This window comes from Ranitomeya variabilis, chromosome 2, assembly GCF_051348905.1.
Source record: "Ranitomeya variabilis isolate aRanVar5 chromosome 2, aRanVar5.hap1, whole genome shotgun sequence".
Taxonomy (NCBI): Eukaryota; Metazoa; Chordata; class Amphibia; order Anura; family Dendrobatidae; genus Ranitomeya; species Ranitomeya variabilis.
The window spans coordinates 651,023,659-651,041,862 of NC_135233.1; the positions used below are offsets into that span (position 1 = coordinate 651,023,659).

Consider the following 18,204-nt stretch of genomic DNA (forward strand, 5'->3'; position numbering starts at 1 on the left):
TTAGGGTTAGAGTTAGGGTTAGGGTTGGGGCTAAATTTAGGGTTAGGGTTAGGGCTAGGGTTAGGCTACTTTCACACTAGCGTTTTTTGGCTTCCGTCGCAATGCGTCGTTGGAGAAAAAACGCATCCTGCAAAAGTGCTTGCAGGATGCGTTTTTTCTCCATTGGCTTGCATTAGCGACGCATTGCGACGGATTGCCACATGTCGCATCCGTCGTGCGACGGATGCGTCGTGCTTCGGCGGACCGTCGACACAAAAAAAACTACATGTAACTTTTTTGTGCAACGTGTCCCACATATTTCAGTGCCACGTGCCACGTATTTAAGTGACACGTGCCACGTATCAAAGTGCCACGTGCCACATATTTCAGTGCCACGTATCAAAGTGCCACGTGCCACGTATCAAAGTGCCACGTGCCACGTATCAAAGTGCCACGTGCCACGTATCAAAGTGCCACGTGCCACATATTTCAGTGCCACGTGCCACGTATCAAAGTGCCACGTGCCACGTATCAAAGTGCCACGTGCCACGTATCAAAGTGCCACGTGCCACGTATCAAAGTGCCACGTGCCACGTATTTCAGTGCCACGTGCCACGTATCAAAGTGCCACGTGCCACGTATCAAAGTGCCACGTGCCACATCTTTCAGTGCCACGTGCCACGTATTTAAGAGACACGTGCCACGTATCAAAGTGCCACGTGCCACATATTTCAGTGCCACGTGCCACGTATTTAAGTGCCACGTGCCACGTATCAAAGTGCCACGTGCCACACATTTCAGTGCCACGTATCAAAGTGCCACGTGCCACGTATCAAAGTGCCACGTGCCACGTATCAAAGTGCCACGTGCCACATATTTCAGTGCCACGTGCCACGTATCAAAGTGCCACGTGCCACGTATCAAAGTGCCACGTGCCACATCTTTCAGTTTCACGTGCCACGTATTTAAGAGACACGTGCCACGTATCAAAGTGCCACGTATCACGTATTTCAGTGCCACGTATTTAAGTGACACGTATCACGTATAAGTGCCACGTGTCACGTATTTAATTGCCACATATTTAAGTGCCACGTATCAAGATTTTCCATGGAGAACAGACACATCCAGAGATATGTCTGCTCTCCACGGCTGCAGCAACACACTGACAGGAGCCATAGTTCCTGTCGGTGTGTCACTGCGCATGCGCGAGCGAGTTTACCGGCGGTCATTGACCCCGGCACTCTCGCTTAACGGCAGTGCTGCGTGGGAAAGTTCAACGCAGCTGTACTGCTGTTAACCGAGACGCCGGAGTCATTGAACTCCGGAACAGTACGCGATACACTGCTAGGAGCTTCGCTCCTGGCAGTGTATCGCCGGAGAGCAGCCGATCGGCGTGGGACACTCGTTTTATGGATTCTGCGGACAGGGAGTATGAATTTGGTTTATTATTTTTGGATTTTTTCCTGGAGGATCGAAGGCTTCGCCTACCAGTGTGCTGTTGGTGAGTATATACTCTGTGTTATATGTTGTATGTACTGTGTGTCATGTATGTGTATTGTGTGTAGGTGTTTTGTGTAACTTTACAATTGTGCTAAGTCGCCGGACACAGGGACAACTCTCCCATCCTAATACCGGATGGGAGTAGTAGTCCCATACGGCGACTTAGCACAATGGTGGCACTAGCGTCGCATGGGGACACACACACGCACACACACGCACACACACGCACACACACGCACACACACACACACAGAAGGACTCCATGCTGCTTCACTGGGGGGCGGGGGCTTCCCTCTTCCTGTCCGACGTCACGTCCAGTCCTGGGTGTCAACCCCTCCGTACAAAGACGCCGACACCCAGGACAAAGGCGCTGTGTGTGGAAGGTAATATGGGGCCCTAGGGGGATACGCAGACACGCCGCTGCGTAAAGAATTGACATGTCAATTCTTTTTACGCCGGCGTGTTTGCAGACAAAAGCGCCGCGTTTTTTTGCGGTGTGTCTGAACGGCAAAGTGAATTTCTCATTCACTTTGCCGGCAGACGAAAATGACATTGCGCATTTTTGAAAAGCGCCCGCAAAATAGCGCTCAAAAATGCGCTATGTCTGAAAGTAGCCTAAGGCTTCTTTCACACTTGCGTCGGTTGGGATTAGGGTTAGGGGTGTGTTGGATTTAGGGTTTTGATTAGGGTTATGGTTAGGGTTGAGATTAGGGCTGTTTTGGGGTTAGGGTTGTGATTATCGTTAGGGTTGTGATTAGGATTATGGATCGGGTTGAGATTAGGGTTAGGGCTGTGTTGGGGTTAGGGTTGGAGTTAGAATTGGGGGGTTTCCACTGTTTAGGTACATCAGGGGGTCTCCAAACACGACAGCCAATTTTGCGCTAAAAAAGTCAAATGGTACTCCCTCCCTTCTGAGCTCTGCCGTGCGCCCAAACAGTGGTTTACCCCCACATATGGGGGATCAGCGTACTCGGGATAAATTGGACAACAACTTTTGGGGTCCAATTTCTCCTGTTACCCTTGTGAAAATAAAAACTTGGGGGCTAAAAATCTTTTTTGTTGGAAAAAAATATATTTTTTTATTTTCACTACTCTGCATTATAAATTTCTGTGAAGCACTTGAGCTTTCAAAGTTCTCACCACATATCTAGATAAGTTCCTTAGGGGGTCTAGTTTCCAAAATTTGGTCACTTGTGGGGGTTTCTACTGTTTAGGTACATTAGGGGTCTGCAAACGCAACATAACGCCCGCAGACAATTCTATCAAAGTCTGCATTGCAAAATGGCGCTCCTTCCCTTCCGAGCTCTGCCGTGCGCCCAAACAGTGGTTTACCCCCACATATGGGGTACCAGCATACTCAGGACAAATTGGACAACAACTTTTGGGGTCCAATTTCTCTTGTTACCCTTGTGAAAATAAAAATTTGGGGGCTAAAAAAATCTTTTTTGTGGGAAAAAAAATATTTTTTATTTTCACTACTCTGCATTATAAACTTCTGTGAAGCACTTGGGCATTCAAAGTTCTCACCACATATCTAGATAAGTTCCTTGGGGGGTCTATTTTCCAAAATGGGGTCACTTGTTGGGGGTTTCTACTGTTTAGGTACATTAGGGGTCTGCAAAGGCAACATAACGCCCGCAGACAATTCTATCAAAGTCTGCATTCCAAAATGGCACTCCTTCCCTTCCGAGCTCTGCCATGCGCCCAAACAGTGGTTTACCCCCACATATGGGGTACCAGCATACTCAGGACAAATTGGACAACAACTTTTGGGGTCCAATTTCTCTTGTTACCCTTGTGAAAATAAAAATTTGGGGGCTAAAAAAATCTTTTTTGTGGGAAAAAAAATATTTTTTATTTTCACTACTCTGCATTATAAACTTCTGTGAAGCACTTGGGCATTCAAAGTTCTCACCACATATCTAGATAAGTTCCTTGGGGGGTCTATTTTCCAAAATGGGGTCACTTGTTGGGGGTTTCTACTGTTTAGGTACATTAGGGGTCTGCAAAGGCAACATAACGCCCGCAGACAATTCTATCAAAGTCTGCATTCCAAAATGGCACTCCTTCCCTTCCGAGCTCTGCCATGCGCCCAAACAGTGGTTTACCCCCACATATGGGGTACCAGCATACTCAGGACAAATTGGACAACAACTTTTGGGGTCCAATTTCTCTTGTTACCCTTGTGAAAATAAAAACTTGGGGGCTAAAAAATCTTTATTGTTAAAAAATATATATTTTTTATTTTCACGACTCTGCATTATAAACTTCTGTGATGCACTTGGGCATTCAAAGTTCTCACTACACATCTAGATAAGTTCCATGGGGGGTCTAGTTTCCAAAATGGGGTCACTTTTGGGGGGTTTCTGCTGTTTAGGCACATCAGGGGCTCTCCAAACGCGACATGGCGTCCGATCTCAATTCCAGTCAATTTTGCATTGAAAAGTCAAATGGCGCTCCTTTGCTTCCGAGCTCAGCCATGCGCCCAAACAGTGGTTTACCCCCACATATGGGGTGTCGGCGTACTCAAGACAAATTGTACAACAGCTTCTGGGGTCCATTTTCTCCTGTTACCCTTGGTAAAATAAAAATTTGGAGGCAAAAAGATCATTTTTGTAGAAAAAATGCGATTTTTTTATTTTCACGGCTCTACGTTATAAACTTCTGTGAAGCACCTGGGGGTTTAAAGTGCTCACCACACATCTAGATAAGTTCCTTAAGGGGTCTAGTTTCCAAAATGGTGTCATATGTGGGGGGTCTCTACTGTTTAGGCACATCAGCGGCTCTCCAAATGTGACATGGCGTCCGATCTCAATTCCAGCCAATTCTACATTGAAAAAGTAAAACGACACTCCTTCTCTTCCAAGCTCTGCGGTGCGCCCAAACAGTGGTTTACCCCCATATATGGGGTATCGACGTACTCAGGAGAAATTGCAAAACAACTTTTGTGGTCTAATTTCTCCTGTTACCCTTGTGAAAATAAAAATTTGGGGGCAAAAAGATCATTTTTGTAGAAAAAATGAGATTTTTTATTTTCACGGCTCTACGTTATAAACTTCTGTGAAGCACTTGGGGGTTCAAAGTGCTCACCACACATCTAGATAAGTTCCTTGGGGGGTCTAGTTTCCAAAATGGTATCACTTGTGGGGGGTTTCCACTGTTTAGGCACATCAGGGACTCTCCAAACGCGACATGGCATCCGATCTCAATTCCAGCCAATTCTGCATTGAAAAAGTCAAACGGTGCTCCTTCACTTCCAAGCTCTGCGGTGCGCCCAAACAGTGGTTTACCCCCATATATGGGGTATCGACGTACTCAGGAGAAATTGCACAACAACTTTTGTGGTCTAATTTCTCCCGTTACCCTTGTGAAAATAAAAATTTGGGGGCAAAAAGATCATTTTTGTAGAAAAAATGAGATTTTTTATTTTCACGGCTCTACGTTATAAACTTCTGTGAAGCACTTGGGGGTTCAAAGTGCTCACCACACATCTAGATAAGTTCCTTGGGGGGTCTAGTTTCCAAAATGGTATCACTTGTGGGGGGTTTCCACTGTTTAGGCACATCAGGGACTCTCCAAACGCGACATGGCATCCGATCTCAATTCCAGCCAATTCTGCATTGAAAAAGTCAAACGGTGCTCCTTCACTTCCAAGCTCTGCGGTGCGCCCAAACAGTGGTTTACCTCCACATATGGGGTATCGACGTACTCAGGAGAAATTGCACAACAACTTTTGTGGTCTAATTTCTCCTGTTACCCTTGTGAAAATAAGAATTTGTGGGCGAAAAAATCATTTTTGTGAAAACAAATGCGATTTTTTATTTTCACGGCTCTACGTTATAAACTTCTGTGAAGCACTTGGGGGTTCAAAGTGCTCACCACACATCTAGATAAGTTCCTTGGGGGGTCTAGTTTCCAAAATGGTGTCACTTGTGGGGGGTTTCCACTGTTTAGGCACATTAGGGGCTCTCCAAACGCGACATGGCGTCCGATCTCAATTCCAGCCAATTCTGCATTGAAACAGTCAAACGGTGCTCCTTCACTTCCAAGCTCTGCGGTGCGCCCAAACAGTGGTTTACCTCCACATATGGGGTATCGGCGTACTCAGGAAAAATTGCACAACAAAATTTGTGGTTAAATTTCTGTTTTTACACTTGTGAAAATTAAAAAAAATGGTTCTGAAGTAAAATGTTTGCAAAAAAAAGTAAAATGTTAATTTTTTTCTTCCACATTGTTTTAGTTCCTGTGAAGTACGTAAAGGGTTAATAAACTTCTTGAATGTGGTTTTGAGCAGCTTGAGGGGTGCAGTTTTTAGAATGGTGTCACACTTGGTTATTTTCTATCATATAGACCCCTCAAAATCACTTCAAAGGTGATGTGGTCCCTAAAAAAAACATGGTGTTGTAAAAATGAGAAATTGCTGGTCAACTTTTAACCCTTATAACTCCCTAACAAAAAAAAAAATTGTTTCCAAAATTGTGCTGATGTAAAGTAGACATGTGAGAAATGTTATTTATTAACTATTTTTTGTGACATATCTCTCTGATTTAAGGGCATAAAAATACAAAGTTTGAAAATTGCAAAATTTTAAAAATTTTCGCCATATTTCCATTTTTTTCATAAATAATCGCAAGTAATATCGAAGAAATGTTACCACTAACTTGAAGTACAACATGTCACGAAAAAACAATCTCAGAATCAGCGGGATCCGATAAAGCGTTCCAGAGTTATAACCTCATAAAGTGACACTGGTCAGAATTGTAAAAATTGGCTCGGTCATTAAGTACCAAATTGGCTCTGTCACTAAGGGGTTAAGAGTCTCTCATGTTGCTGATTTTATATATACTTTGCAATCTAAACCTTAAAATCTTGTTTTAGATGCTCTGAATATCCGTAATCGTCAAGTAATATGCACCACCCTAAAAGTGCTACAGCACCTGGTAGTTTCTGCTGAAATGGTGGGAGAAGCGCTTGTTCCTTACTACCGCCAGATTCTCCCAATTCTCAACATCTTCAAGAACATGAATGGTAAGTCTGGAGTTTTACGTTGATATTTATGCAGTACCCATCACCAATCTGGGACTGCCCTTTTTATTTAATAAAACAGTGGGCAGCCCCAGATTGGTGATTTTTCTAAATATTACCTCTTAACAAAAATGGCCAGAAGTAACCCTAATACCCCCCAAAGGGCACGACATTCTAGCAGAAATCCATCCCGAACTTACAAGCTGTTGGGTCCCAGCATGTAAAGAGAGATCCCACAACCCTCTGTGGTCCCTCTCACAGTGTTCTAGCAAAATCTCACAACATCTCATTCTTTAGACTAACCCCAGAACTGTTGTGTAGTATCTTAGACTATTGCAGTAACATAATTAGGGCGGTTATATTTCGGTAAGTGCTTAGTAAATTATGTAACAGCGCTTGGTTGGTGCAAGGAGCAAGATCTTTTTTGCTACGAGAAGGACCATGTAGGGTTTTGAGATCCTGCTCTGCATGCCTTCATCTCACAACCTGGAAGATAGAGACATACTTTTGCTAGAATGTCGGGGGGCCTTATTGTTACTAATTCCCCTTTTTGTTAATAGGTAATATTTAGAAAATCACCAATAAGGGGCTGCCCACTCTTTTATGAAATAACAAGGCAGCTGCAGATTGGTGATATGTGCATTTTAAGCCTCATCTCGAAAAGTGTCAAAATACTGATTGGATGTCTTTCAAGGATTTTTTTTCGTTTCTCGAAACTGTAACTGTACATTATCTTGTAAATTGATTCAATTTATTTTCAAGTAAAAGGAATCATGGGGTATGGTAACAATGCTTAGATAATATATTTTCACAGCTAAATCCATTTGGAGATCAGCTACCACATTTCCCAGTGCTGGGTTGTAATAAAATTACTTTTTAATTTATGACACATCTTACGTACAGCTTATTAAACCGTGTGCAGAAGCGCTGGAGCCATTGGATAATCTCCTAATAATTACATTTTAAAGTTCTGTAGCTTTTGATGAGATGAGCATTTGTTGTCAGTTTGTGTGCTATAAACACGAGCTTATAATTTGGACGGGGCTCTTGATACAACCAAATTCCAATTGACAGCCATTGTTACTGGTTCATTTGATTCATAGCCAGACTTAAGTGATAATGGCAGTTTCTTCATTTCTGTAACAAAGAAAACGTGTTACTTTAACTGTATTAACATCTTGGTATTCCACATTCTATTTAGCACATAGTCACCATGGAGTCTTTCTCCACAAGGTCTGATAGAATCAATTACCACTAATTTAACCGTTCACATTCTTCTATGTGATGTAATACATGTATAATGGAAGGCAATTTCTTATATAATACTCTAAAATCTGTTTCACTATTCTTGGTAGAAAAAAAAGGTAGGAAAAGTGAACATGATGCCTGATTGTGCCATATTAGCCAAGAAGTGTTTCCTTTAGTAGCAGCTTGACTAATTTTAGTTAAATGAGACCTACAATAAGAAATGATAAATGACACAATTTGCTGAGATATATTCCGAGCATAGTGCTATGTGTCGAAAATTCAATAGATATTATTGAGTAGTTACAGTCTTGCTCTATAAGTAGACGATTATTAATTGTATCTCAGAGAAAGAAATGTAGATATTGTCCTCCATTTACACATAAAAATAGCCTCGCTGGTTTACAAATCCTTTAGATTAATATCGACTCAATTCACCAATTGTGGCCACTTAATGTGTTTGAACATGTCCTGACTTTCTCCCAATGGAGTTGGAGAGAGAAAGGGTCTGGCCAATAGCTATCTAGAGTTTGTTGCCAGCTCTATTCATTATCCAATGTCACAGTAAATGCAGTAAATAATATGTATCTTCTTTTAGTAGAGGAAATAGTAATCCAGTTGGCTGAAAAACTTTTGGGTCAATGATATTTGATGGCTGAAAAGATTATCTTTTCTAGTCTGCAAGAACCAGAGAGAAAGGCCGTCAGTGGACATCTATAAAAAAGTAAAACATTTGCCCCATATATGTTCTACTTTAGGACTCTTCTTGCAGACATCGGACTGAGGTCATTATCACTATCCTCCCTTTGATAACATTTGATTGCATTGCATTGTAATATTATTTCATACTCAATCTCTATGTACCAAAATAAGTTACACCAAACATCTACATAACATAAATAACCACAGGTCCAGAAAATGGCTTTTTTTGTATTTATGGCTCTAAAACCTTCAAGGGCTACCCAAAAGAAGCCTCCCATTAAGTTTTGTATTCATTAAATATGCAAATATATGCATGTAGTGTACCGTAATGTGATTGTGTTATTATACTCACCTACCACAGCTCTCTCCAATGTGCAGTGCTGTTCTACTTCGCTTAGCATCACTACACTTGAACCTAACCAGCTTATTCTACACTTTATGCCTGAGCCAGAACTCACTTTTACAATGTAAGCCTATGAAGCCTCCTGGTCACTCAGAAGAGAAGAACAGCGCTGGACACAGGAGAGAGCAGTGGTAGGTGAGTATATTAATACACTCACGTGAAAATGCATGCATATATACACATATTTCATGAATATAAAACACAGTGGGAGTGCTATTTTATGGTAAGGATGAAATCTTTAGATTAGAACTTTGCAGTCTTAACGTATTTCTAGTTTGTAGTGTACAAAGATACCCCAGTAATCTCACAATCTGCATTATCTATCCACAAAAGAGGTGATAAATTTATTACCTGTGGGGATCCAACTCCTGTGAACCCCGCTTGTCCCAAGAAAGGAACTCCCATGTCCCCCTTACAAATAGAGTAGTAGGGGGTTAAAAGTAGCAGTGGCATACATGCGTGTGCATATACACCACTGCCGCGTTCACCAAGAGGATATGAGACCCCTGTTATGGGAATTCGAAAGGTCAGACCCCATTGAATCATACATTACCTACTTTCTTGCCAATAGTCCATAAATGCTGTTCTTGGGATATTCCCTTTCAGTATACAAATAGTCCCCGAGTTATGAGCATTTGACTTACGTATGATGTATGACTCAAAACTATGAATGTGTTAGGGCTAGCGGAACGCACCAAATAATTATAAGGATGGTATAAGGTGCGTTCGCAGCCCGGGGTCCACCGTGCAGAGATGGAACCTGCTGCTGAGTAATGACGGACTATATGGTGATATAATGTGGACACACACACGGGTTAGCTTCACCCGGTATGAAGGAAGCGAACCCTGTTGCGCCACAGGGCCGCAGTACTGCACAAAGAGCGCAGCGCAAGCAAGGAGTCACAGAACTCTGTCCCAAGACTCAGGGAAAGAGTTCATCTAGACCTCTTGCACTCGACACTGCTACTGGGGTGTCAGAGATTAACAGAACTAATAATTTACTGCAAAAGAGTGCATGCAGTGTTGCTCTGGCGGACGCCACTAACCACCCAGACTTGGTCCAGGAAAGCGCTCTATTAGCGCACGGCGCCACACTGGTGGTCACTGCTATCAGATGCTGTATCATGTGCTAGCTGTGTGGGATAGCACTGTCAGGCGCTAGGTAGCTTCCACCATTCACGAGCAATCAACAACACTAGGGATAGGAATGATTCGGAGCTTTCATCCATTGACAGGCATACATCCACACACACACAATAATAAGTTGATACTAGCGCATGGCCGTGCGGCCATGCGAACCTTTTATAGCAGAAGCTCTCCAGGACCTTCCTAGTGGTCCAATAGGAGCTGCTACAGGACCTGAGCATGTGACCCCCGACCTCAAATGAGAGGTCGTCCCTTGGGCATGCTCAGAAGAAGAAAAGCAGGACTTAGTCCCAGGGACGCCTGCTCGCCGCTGATCAGTACTAGTTACAATGGCTGAGCCTGGAAGGACAGCAGTAACCAGCCACAATGTATCAGCTTGAGCCAGACGCTGGGACCAACGTCTCTGATGAGCAGGCTCTACTGAGGCTGGAGGAAAATGGGAGACCGCAGCGGAGATGGTTCGAGATTCCCCCTGTGCAGCGGCGGGAACTCGACACCTAACAGAACGTAAGATGTAAAAAAGAAAAAAATAACAACTGATACCTTATTACTCACCTCTCTGACCATTTCATTGCCCACCATCTGGTCTGCTTCTTTCTGCCGTCTCGCGCAACAACTCTGACTTCTTCACTATAGGACAGGACTTCAGACTACGTCCAGCCCATGGGGTCCACTGCATGCTTTAAGGTCATGATGTCATGACATCTAGTCATGTCATGCAACTTTATGATGCGCAGGGACCTTCGAAGCCTGGACACAACTGGACGTCCTGGCTCACAGTGAAGAGGCCAGAAATGCAGCACTTAATGGTGGAAAGAAGACTGGATGGTGGGCAAAGAGAAGCTGGGTGGTAAGACAAGTGAGTTATGAGGGGATTTATGAACAAATCTTTATTAAAACATAAAAATGTATAAAATTACATTACGCAAAAATGAAACAAAAAATGAGGGCAGCCCAAGCATAGCTGGTGAAATAAGTATTGAACTTGTCAACAATTTTCTAAGTAAAAATTATTCTAAAGGTGCTGTTGACATGAAATTCTCACCAGTTGTTATTAACAGCCTATCCAATCCACACAGGCAAATAAATCAAGCCATAAATGTCTATAAATTAATTTATGTGTAATAATTAGAAATTACACTGGGAAAAAGTATTGAACACTATTACTGAAATGCATTTAATACTTTGTTCAAAAGCCTTTGTTGATGACAGCTTCCTGTATGGAGAAACTAGCCGCACATTGCTCAGGGGTGATTTTGGCCCATTCTTCCACACAAACACTCCTCACATCCTAAAAGTTCCATTGGCTCCTTCTATGAACTCTGAGCTTTAGTTACATCCATAAATTTTCTATTGGATTCAGGGCCACTGTAGTAGCTATATTTGTTTCCTATGAAACCACTTGAGAGTTTTCTTGGTTATGTATTATGGGCTTCTTGTCATGCTGAACTGTCTGCCATCATTTCATCTTGATCATCCTGGTAGATGGCAGCAGATTTTTATCAGGAATGTCTAGGTACATGTATCCATTCATCCTTCCTTCTATCATATGAAGTTTGCCAGTTCCATATGCTAAAAAACCTCCCCACGCCATGATGTTCCCACCTCTAAACTTTACTGTTTGTATGGTATTTTTAGGCTGATATGCAGTATCTTTTGGCATCCAAACATGGTGTGTATTATGACATCCAAAGAAATAAATTTTTGTCTCATCTGACCAAAATATATTCTCTCAGTATTTCACAGGCTTGTCTAACTGTTGTTGAGCAAACTTTAAACATGTTTGAACATACTTTTTGCTCAGCAATGAAGTCTTGTATGGTGAGGGTGCATATACCTGCTGATTCCAGGTCTTTCTGTAGTTCTCCACAGGTGGCCCTTGGCTCTTGGTCAACTTTTCTTATAATTATTTTTACTCCTTGCATGAAGCACCTGGTCGTGGCCGATTTATAGTGAAATTATGTTCTTTCCACTTCCGGATTATGGCCTCAATAGTACTCACTGGAAACTTCAGTAGTTTAGAAATTCTTCTGTAATCCATGCCATCAGTATGTTTTGCAGCAATAAGGTTGTGAAGGTCTTGAGACTGCTTACTGGTTTTGCCCATCATGAGATGTTTCGTGTGTGGTACTTTGATAGTCACCTTTTTTATAGTCCATCACTTGAATCAGCTGATACTATTTTTCACTAAGTGTCAGGATTATTTTCTAATTGCTGATAGATTTCTGCTGGTGTTATGACTTTCCATGGCTTTTTGCACCTCTCTTTCTGTTGTGTTCAATACTTTTTTCCTGTGTAATTTCTCATTATTACACATAACTTAATTTATGGACATCTACGGTTTGATTTCTTTGCCTGTGTGGACTGGAGGAGTTGTTAGCAACATCTGGTGAGAATTTCATGTCAATAGCACCTTTAGAAATATATTTAGAAATTTAGAAAATTGGTGACATATTTAGTTCTTATTTCACCCACTGTAAGTTATAAATATATGTAACATAACTTACATGTAGTCCATGTCTGAGCTTGATTATACATATATTTAGAACATATCTGGTGTTGTAAGATCGCGCTGCCCTGCTTTTTTGTCTTATCTTTGTGCTGTGTAATTTTATAAATTTTTTATGTTTCAAGAAAGATTGCTTCTATAACTATGGTATTGCTTTAGTTTTATACCTTGTACACTTCTAGTTTTCATGCTTTATCTTACGTAAAAATTATAACAAAACAATAAAATGTGTCTAAAAACAAAAAGACACAGCAAAAAATGAACAGTCTATTGATTGCGGTAACAGACTTTATACACCGTAAGCAGTAGTTGCACAAGATAAACAGTATCTCTATAAAATAAGCAATGGCTTCCCTCTGCCTGATTGAGATCACTCTTAAAATCTGTCTGCTACCATCATATAACCAGTGTGAGAAATCTGTTTTCTCCCGCACTGATATACATTTGCATGTGGGATATTGTAGAGAGATGAAAGGATACAGCTGATCCACTGCCTCTATATCTGTTGTATACTCTTATCTGCCCTTATTTTGTCTGAGAGAGAAAATGTAAAAAATAAAATGGAGAGATGCCGGTGCTTTAAACTCTTTTGATTGTAACACGATTCATCATTTGCAATGCAGCGAGGAAGTGGCTTTGATTGCTGAATATGTGTCATAACTTACAAGTATCCAGATGTTCGCGACGTGGATCATTTCTATTCTGCTATATATTCGTGCACGCTCTTATGCACTTGGCTAATAGCACGGCTCTGTTCCTGCTAACGTAAAGCCGCATTTCTATTGCTTGCCTACTATGACTGTCTTCGCCGTCTTCTTGGTCCCTTGCCCCGATGTTTACTCCAATTCACTTTGCTAATTATGATTGTAGATGTATATTGTACGGAATTGTAGACCTCGACAACAAAGCTGTCAGAGCACAATAGCCGATTCAATGAAGCCTCGATGTTCTGCATCAAAAATATCATTTTAATAGAAATATTCATACTTCAAAGAGCACTCTTCTATTGAAGTCTATGAAGCTAGTAGCACTAAAAATGAATGATGCTACTTTGCAAGGAGCGAGAGTACTTCTTAATGAGTGAAATTTAACAAGTGTGGGCCATTGCTATATAATAAAGAAAGTCATCATCTTTCATTTGTATGAAGTTGTCTATGGGAAGGCGCTTTGTATCCCCTTTTTCTACTGTGTATCCATATCTACCGCCAACTTTCCAAAGTCATTGCCACTCTTCATAAATGTTTGATGATATTTGGGGCAAACAAGAGTGACTGGATATGCTAAAGCATAAATCCTATATCGAATGGAAATAACACTGGCTGCATGTCTGATCACAAAAGCCATCTACTCTATGAAACCATTGAGCCGTTGATGTTAGCATGTTCGGAGAGTCCATCCCTCCACTTTTTAGTTTTCACAGTATATTATTTAATTCAAATTAACATTTTTCCGACTTTCAGGTAAACAAATTGACAGTTATGGGATTGCCTCATTAAGAGTTCTTAACTACTAAACTTCATTTTAGAACAGATAAAAAAGATATTTGGAATTATAGCTCTTGTACACTCTGTGATCTCGGCATTTCTAACGATCTACAAAGGCCTGGAGATTTCTTGATAATGTTGTTATTGATGTGTTTGTGTAAGATAGGCAGCAATATTTGTCTCCTGTGTACATAATTAGAACCAGCAGCCTAATCTTGCAGGTAATGAACAAAAAAAAAAAAGGTTAATCTAATGATGATGATTCAACGAGTTACGTCCAAATATCAAACTGTCTCATGACAAGACAAATCTCTTCTACGTCCCTGCTGCACACACTGCTCTTGGTATTTGTATTGGTACCATGGTAATTATTTGATACTTGATGATGATTTTATATTTGCATGTTGTATGTAATATGTATATCAATGTACAATACCTGTAAGAAGAATTGGTGATATCGATTAATGGGACTCCGGTCCATCGGTCAGGCCAGTAGTCCTTGACCAGTGCATGAGAGACTTGTGAATCTCTTACCTTATGAGGTCCCCAGTGAGGCTCTTGAGGAACCGGGTGGCATGGCGTCATCATTGCGGTGTGAGGTACAGATGATATCGCAAGATAAGAAAAAAAAGCTGTTCAGAGTATCTCGTAAGGTATGACATTCACAAGCCTATCGTCCAGCAGCCAGGGATTACTGACCCGGCCGATGAACTGGAGTCCCACAAATTGATCCACCCAACACCATTTATATGTATTATTGTGGTAAGTGGCTTTAAAGTCTGCTGGTGACACAGGATTACAGGAGTAGTCACATCCCAAATATTGATGGTATAGCTACAGGATAAGGATATAGACGATATCCAGCTCGAGAAGTCTTGAGCTGGATCTCCTTTGTACTTAAAGGGAGTGTCAGCAGGTTTTCGCTATGTAAACTGGGGAGATCATGCAGTAGGGGTTACAACACTTAACTCAATGATGTGTCACGTGCAGCGGTGTGTTTTTTTTACTGAGACTGAAGCTTTAATCATCTTATAATTAACATAGCTGTGACTAGCTGACTTTGTGAGCCCTGGTCCGACTCCACCCCTTCCTGTGATAAGCAGGTCACTGTCTATTGACAATGCACACAGAGCCTGGTGTGGGCGGGGTTTGCTTTCTCTGCTCTGCTGCATTGCTAAATCTACAATCTAAAAGCTCTGATTGTTTCAGAATCGATGCAGCCAGCAAACCAAATGATGTATAGTTGGATTCAGCATCTCTTGGACTACATCATGATTCTCTAGGAAGGGTAGTAAAAACCTGCTGGCAGATTCACTTTAACCATTTGATGTCCATGGCAGTGGCTATGTTCAAGGCTCCGGAGGACCTATTACTGCATAGGCGAGCTGGCTTTTTCTATTTTTCATATCTACAGGATAGTTACCAATATTCAGGACATCAAATTCAGAACTTTTAAACCATACCCCAGGAAAGTCTGGGACCACCCGATTTTGGGCATGGTTGTGCTAACCTTTTTTCTGGCCCAGTTTGTCACCATGTGTTGCAACATTGTGACTGTTAGAAACTGTGGCAGTTTTTTTGCATAAATTTATATGAACCCTATTCATCTGAATAGGTGTATTTTTGTGATAATTACATGTATTATTGTAAGCCCCATGCAGATGAACTGTATATTTGCAGAAACATCTGCACCAAGTCTGATTATATGTAGACTCACCGTAAATATTTGATAGGTGCAAAACACAGATACATGGCAAATACTTTTTCAGGTTGGTCAGTGTAGCCTCCATTCTTCTAAGCTATTCCAAAGATCTGACTGAGTCTTAAAGGGGTTGTCCACTACTAAGACAACTCATTCTTGATCAAAATGTTTGGCCCCATAAAATAATAAAGACTATATTCACCTCCCGTGCCGGCACCATTCCCACGCTGTCAGCACTTGCAGTCCAGTGACTCTTGTGCAGTTTTTCTGACACGTGACCCAACGCTTAATCAGTGCTGGCGTCACTTCCCCGCCTTCATATAAATTGAACATGAAGAGGAAGTCTGGGCGGCATCTGATCTTGGACTTCATCTTCTTCCTCAATTCGACAGGAGGTGGGGACAGTGACATCGAACTGATTGGGCCCCGGCGTCACGTGTCACAACAACAGAACGGGAGGCCCAAGAGACAGAGTGCCAACACCGCAGGAATGGCGCTGGCATGGCAGGTGAGTATAAGCTTTATTATTTTATGGGGACCAAAAATGGGGTACGAGAACTACTTGGACAACTTCTTTAAGGATATGTCGCTGCATACGATTCAGTTATCTTATGGTTTATCTGTGGTAACTAATAAATATGCTTTGGAGAATCTCTTTTTTTTAAGGCACTAATTAAATAATCTGGTTGCAGGCAGTGCACCTTTGATGTTGTACTTTGCATTGAAATTCTGGCAGACATATTGTTTTATATGCAGCACCACCAAAGGGGAAATGAAGCATTTTAGTGTGGTCATTATCCGTATAATATATAGCTGTACCACCATGTTCTAGAAGTTCTTTGTAGATACTATATCCCCTGTCTAATTGGTGTAGGTTGCAAAACAGGATCTCGCTAATATTCTGCACATTTAATGCAGAATGTGAAATAGAGACTTGATTTTATACAGCTACAGATATTTATAAATGCAAATTGCGCTACAATTATAGCTTAAGTGTATTTACTACACTATTACTTTATATTCCATTTATGTTTATAGCAGTGACCCGAGAAGTTGTGAATAGAAATTGATTAATGTATTCATTATAATGCATTGGATATGGTGAGGCAAAGTATCTGCTCTGCTCCAATTAGCTTCCTACTATACCAGCAACCAGAGCGATCTCAACCCATGATGATTGACATATTCTATTTTTAGTGCCAGCGTCCATTATCTCTTGCATCCATTGCCCTGTATTATCTTTGTGTGTGCTTAGAGTTTGTGCGTGTGAACATATGAACTATTAATGAGCTGTTTGGGTGCACTATGTGATTGTAAATGATCTCTCTGAGCCACATAATCCTATGCTGTATCCTATAATATGCTGAGGGGCTTCAGCTTGCAGCTAAAGGAACTTTCTGAGGTCATGAGCACAACTGATGGCTTTATTGGGGTAGATTTATTTTACAGATTTAATATAAAGAAACATCCATTCAGTGTATTTTCCATAAAATTCTAATGACTGAGATATCTGGAGACATACAATATATATATTATTTTAAAATATATTATTTTATATACTATAATTTAGATCACATTGTGCAAGCCCACCTGCCACAACAAGTCGACCTTTCTGAGGTCATGAGCACAACTGATGGTTTTAATGGAGTGGATTTATTTTACAGATTTAATATAGAGAAACATGCGTTCAATGTATTTTATATAAAATTCTAATCACGAATATAACTGAAGACATACAATATACAGTATTTATTATTTTAAAATGTATTATTCTATATACTTAGATCAAATTGTGCAAGCCCACCTGCCACAACAAGGCAACCTCATTCAGATGACTCCTTACATACCAGGAGATGTTTCTTTCTGTCTTGAACAAAAAGAAGTTAGCATTATTCTAAACTAATTAAAAACTGCTTTTGATAGCAGGGACAAACACACAACCAAAATCAAGGCAGTGACCAGCCCCACATGTACAATGGAGAAGACAAAATTAGTCAGCACCTACTAACAAAGTGAGATATATATTCAATAAGTATATTCAAATCTATTGTGACTGTAAGAAAACTACATAGTTGCTTGTGTTGGTTATACCTACATTGTAGGGTCTTGCGCATTTTAATTGAATTGTGTGAGCCCACCGGCCACGTCTAGGTTTGGTCCATACACTAAACAGTTGAACCTACAGAACAGATTGTGACAGGTGGGCTCTTGGTCACTCAAAAATGTACACTAAGAACCTCAGATTTACACATATAATGAACATAAGCATATTTGTGTTAGTTTAATTTCACTTTGTCTGCTATAACACATGCTCTAATGTTGTGATGCTGCGGTGTAGCACAACTTGCTTGCAAGTTTTACATTTGCTACCTGTCTCATTCATCTCAAAGAAATGTATGTATACACTGTAAAAATGCAATTCAGGTAAATGAAGCCGATTTTCGCTTGCAAAAATTTCCACAACAAATCCCCAAATTGTGAATATATTAAATATGAGTGAATTAACTTG

At 41.0% G+C, this 18,204-nt stretch overlaps 1 protein-coding gene across 3 annotated transcripts in view; it reads left to right on the forward strand.

The window, feature by feature from the left end:
- PACRG (parkin coregulated) overlaps window positions 1–18,204 on the forward strand; it is a 776,241-nt gene that overhangs the window by 445,593 nt on the left and 312,444 nt on the right. For all 3 annotated transcript variants that reach the window (XM_077292802.1, XM_077292804.1, XM_077292805.1), the window contains one exon: window positions 6,358–6,507. In XM_077292802.1, coding sequence (XP_077148917.1) covers window positions 6,358–6,507 — 150 coding nt within the window. The remainder of the gene's footprint in view (window positions 1–6,357; window positions 6,508–18,204) is intronic.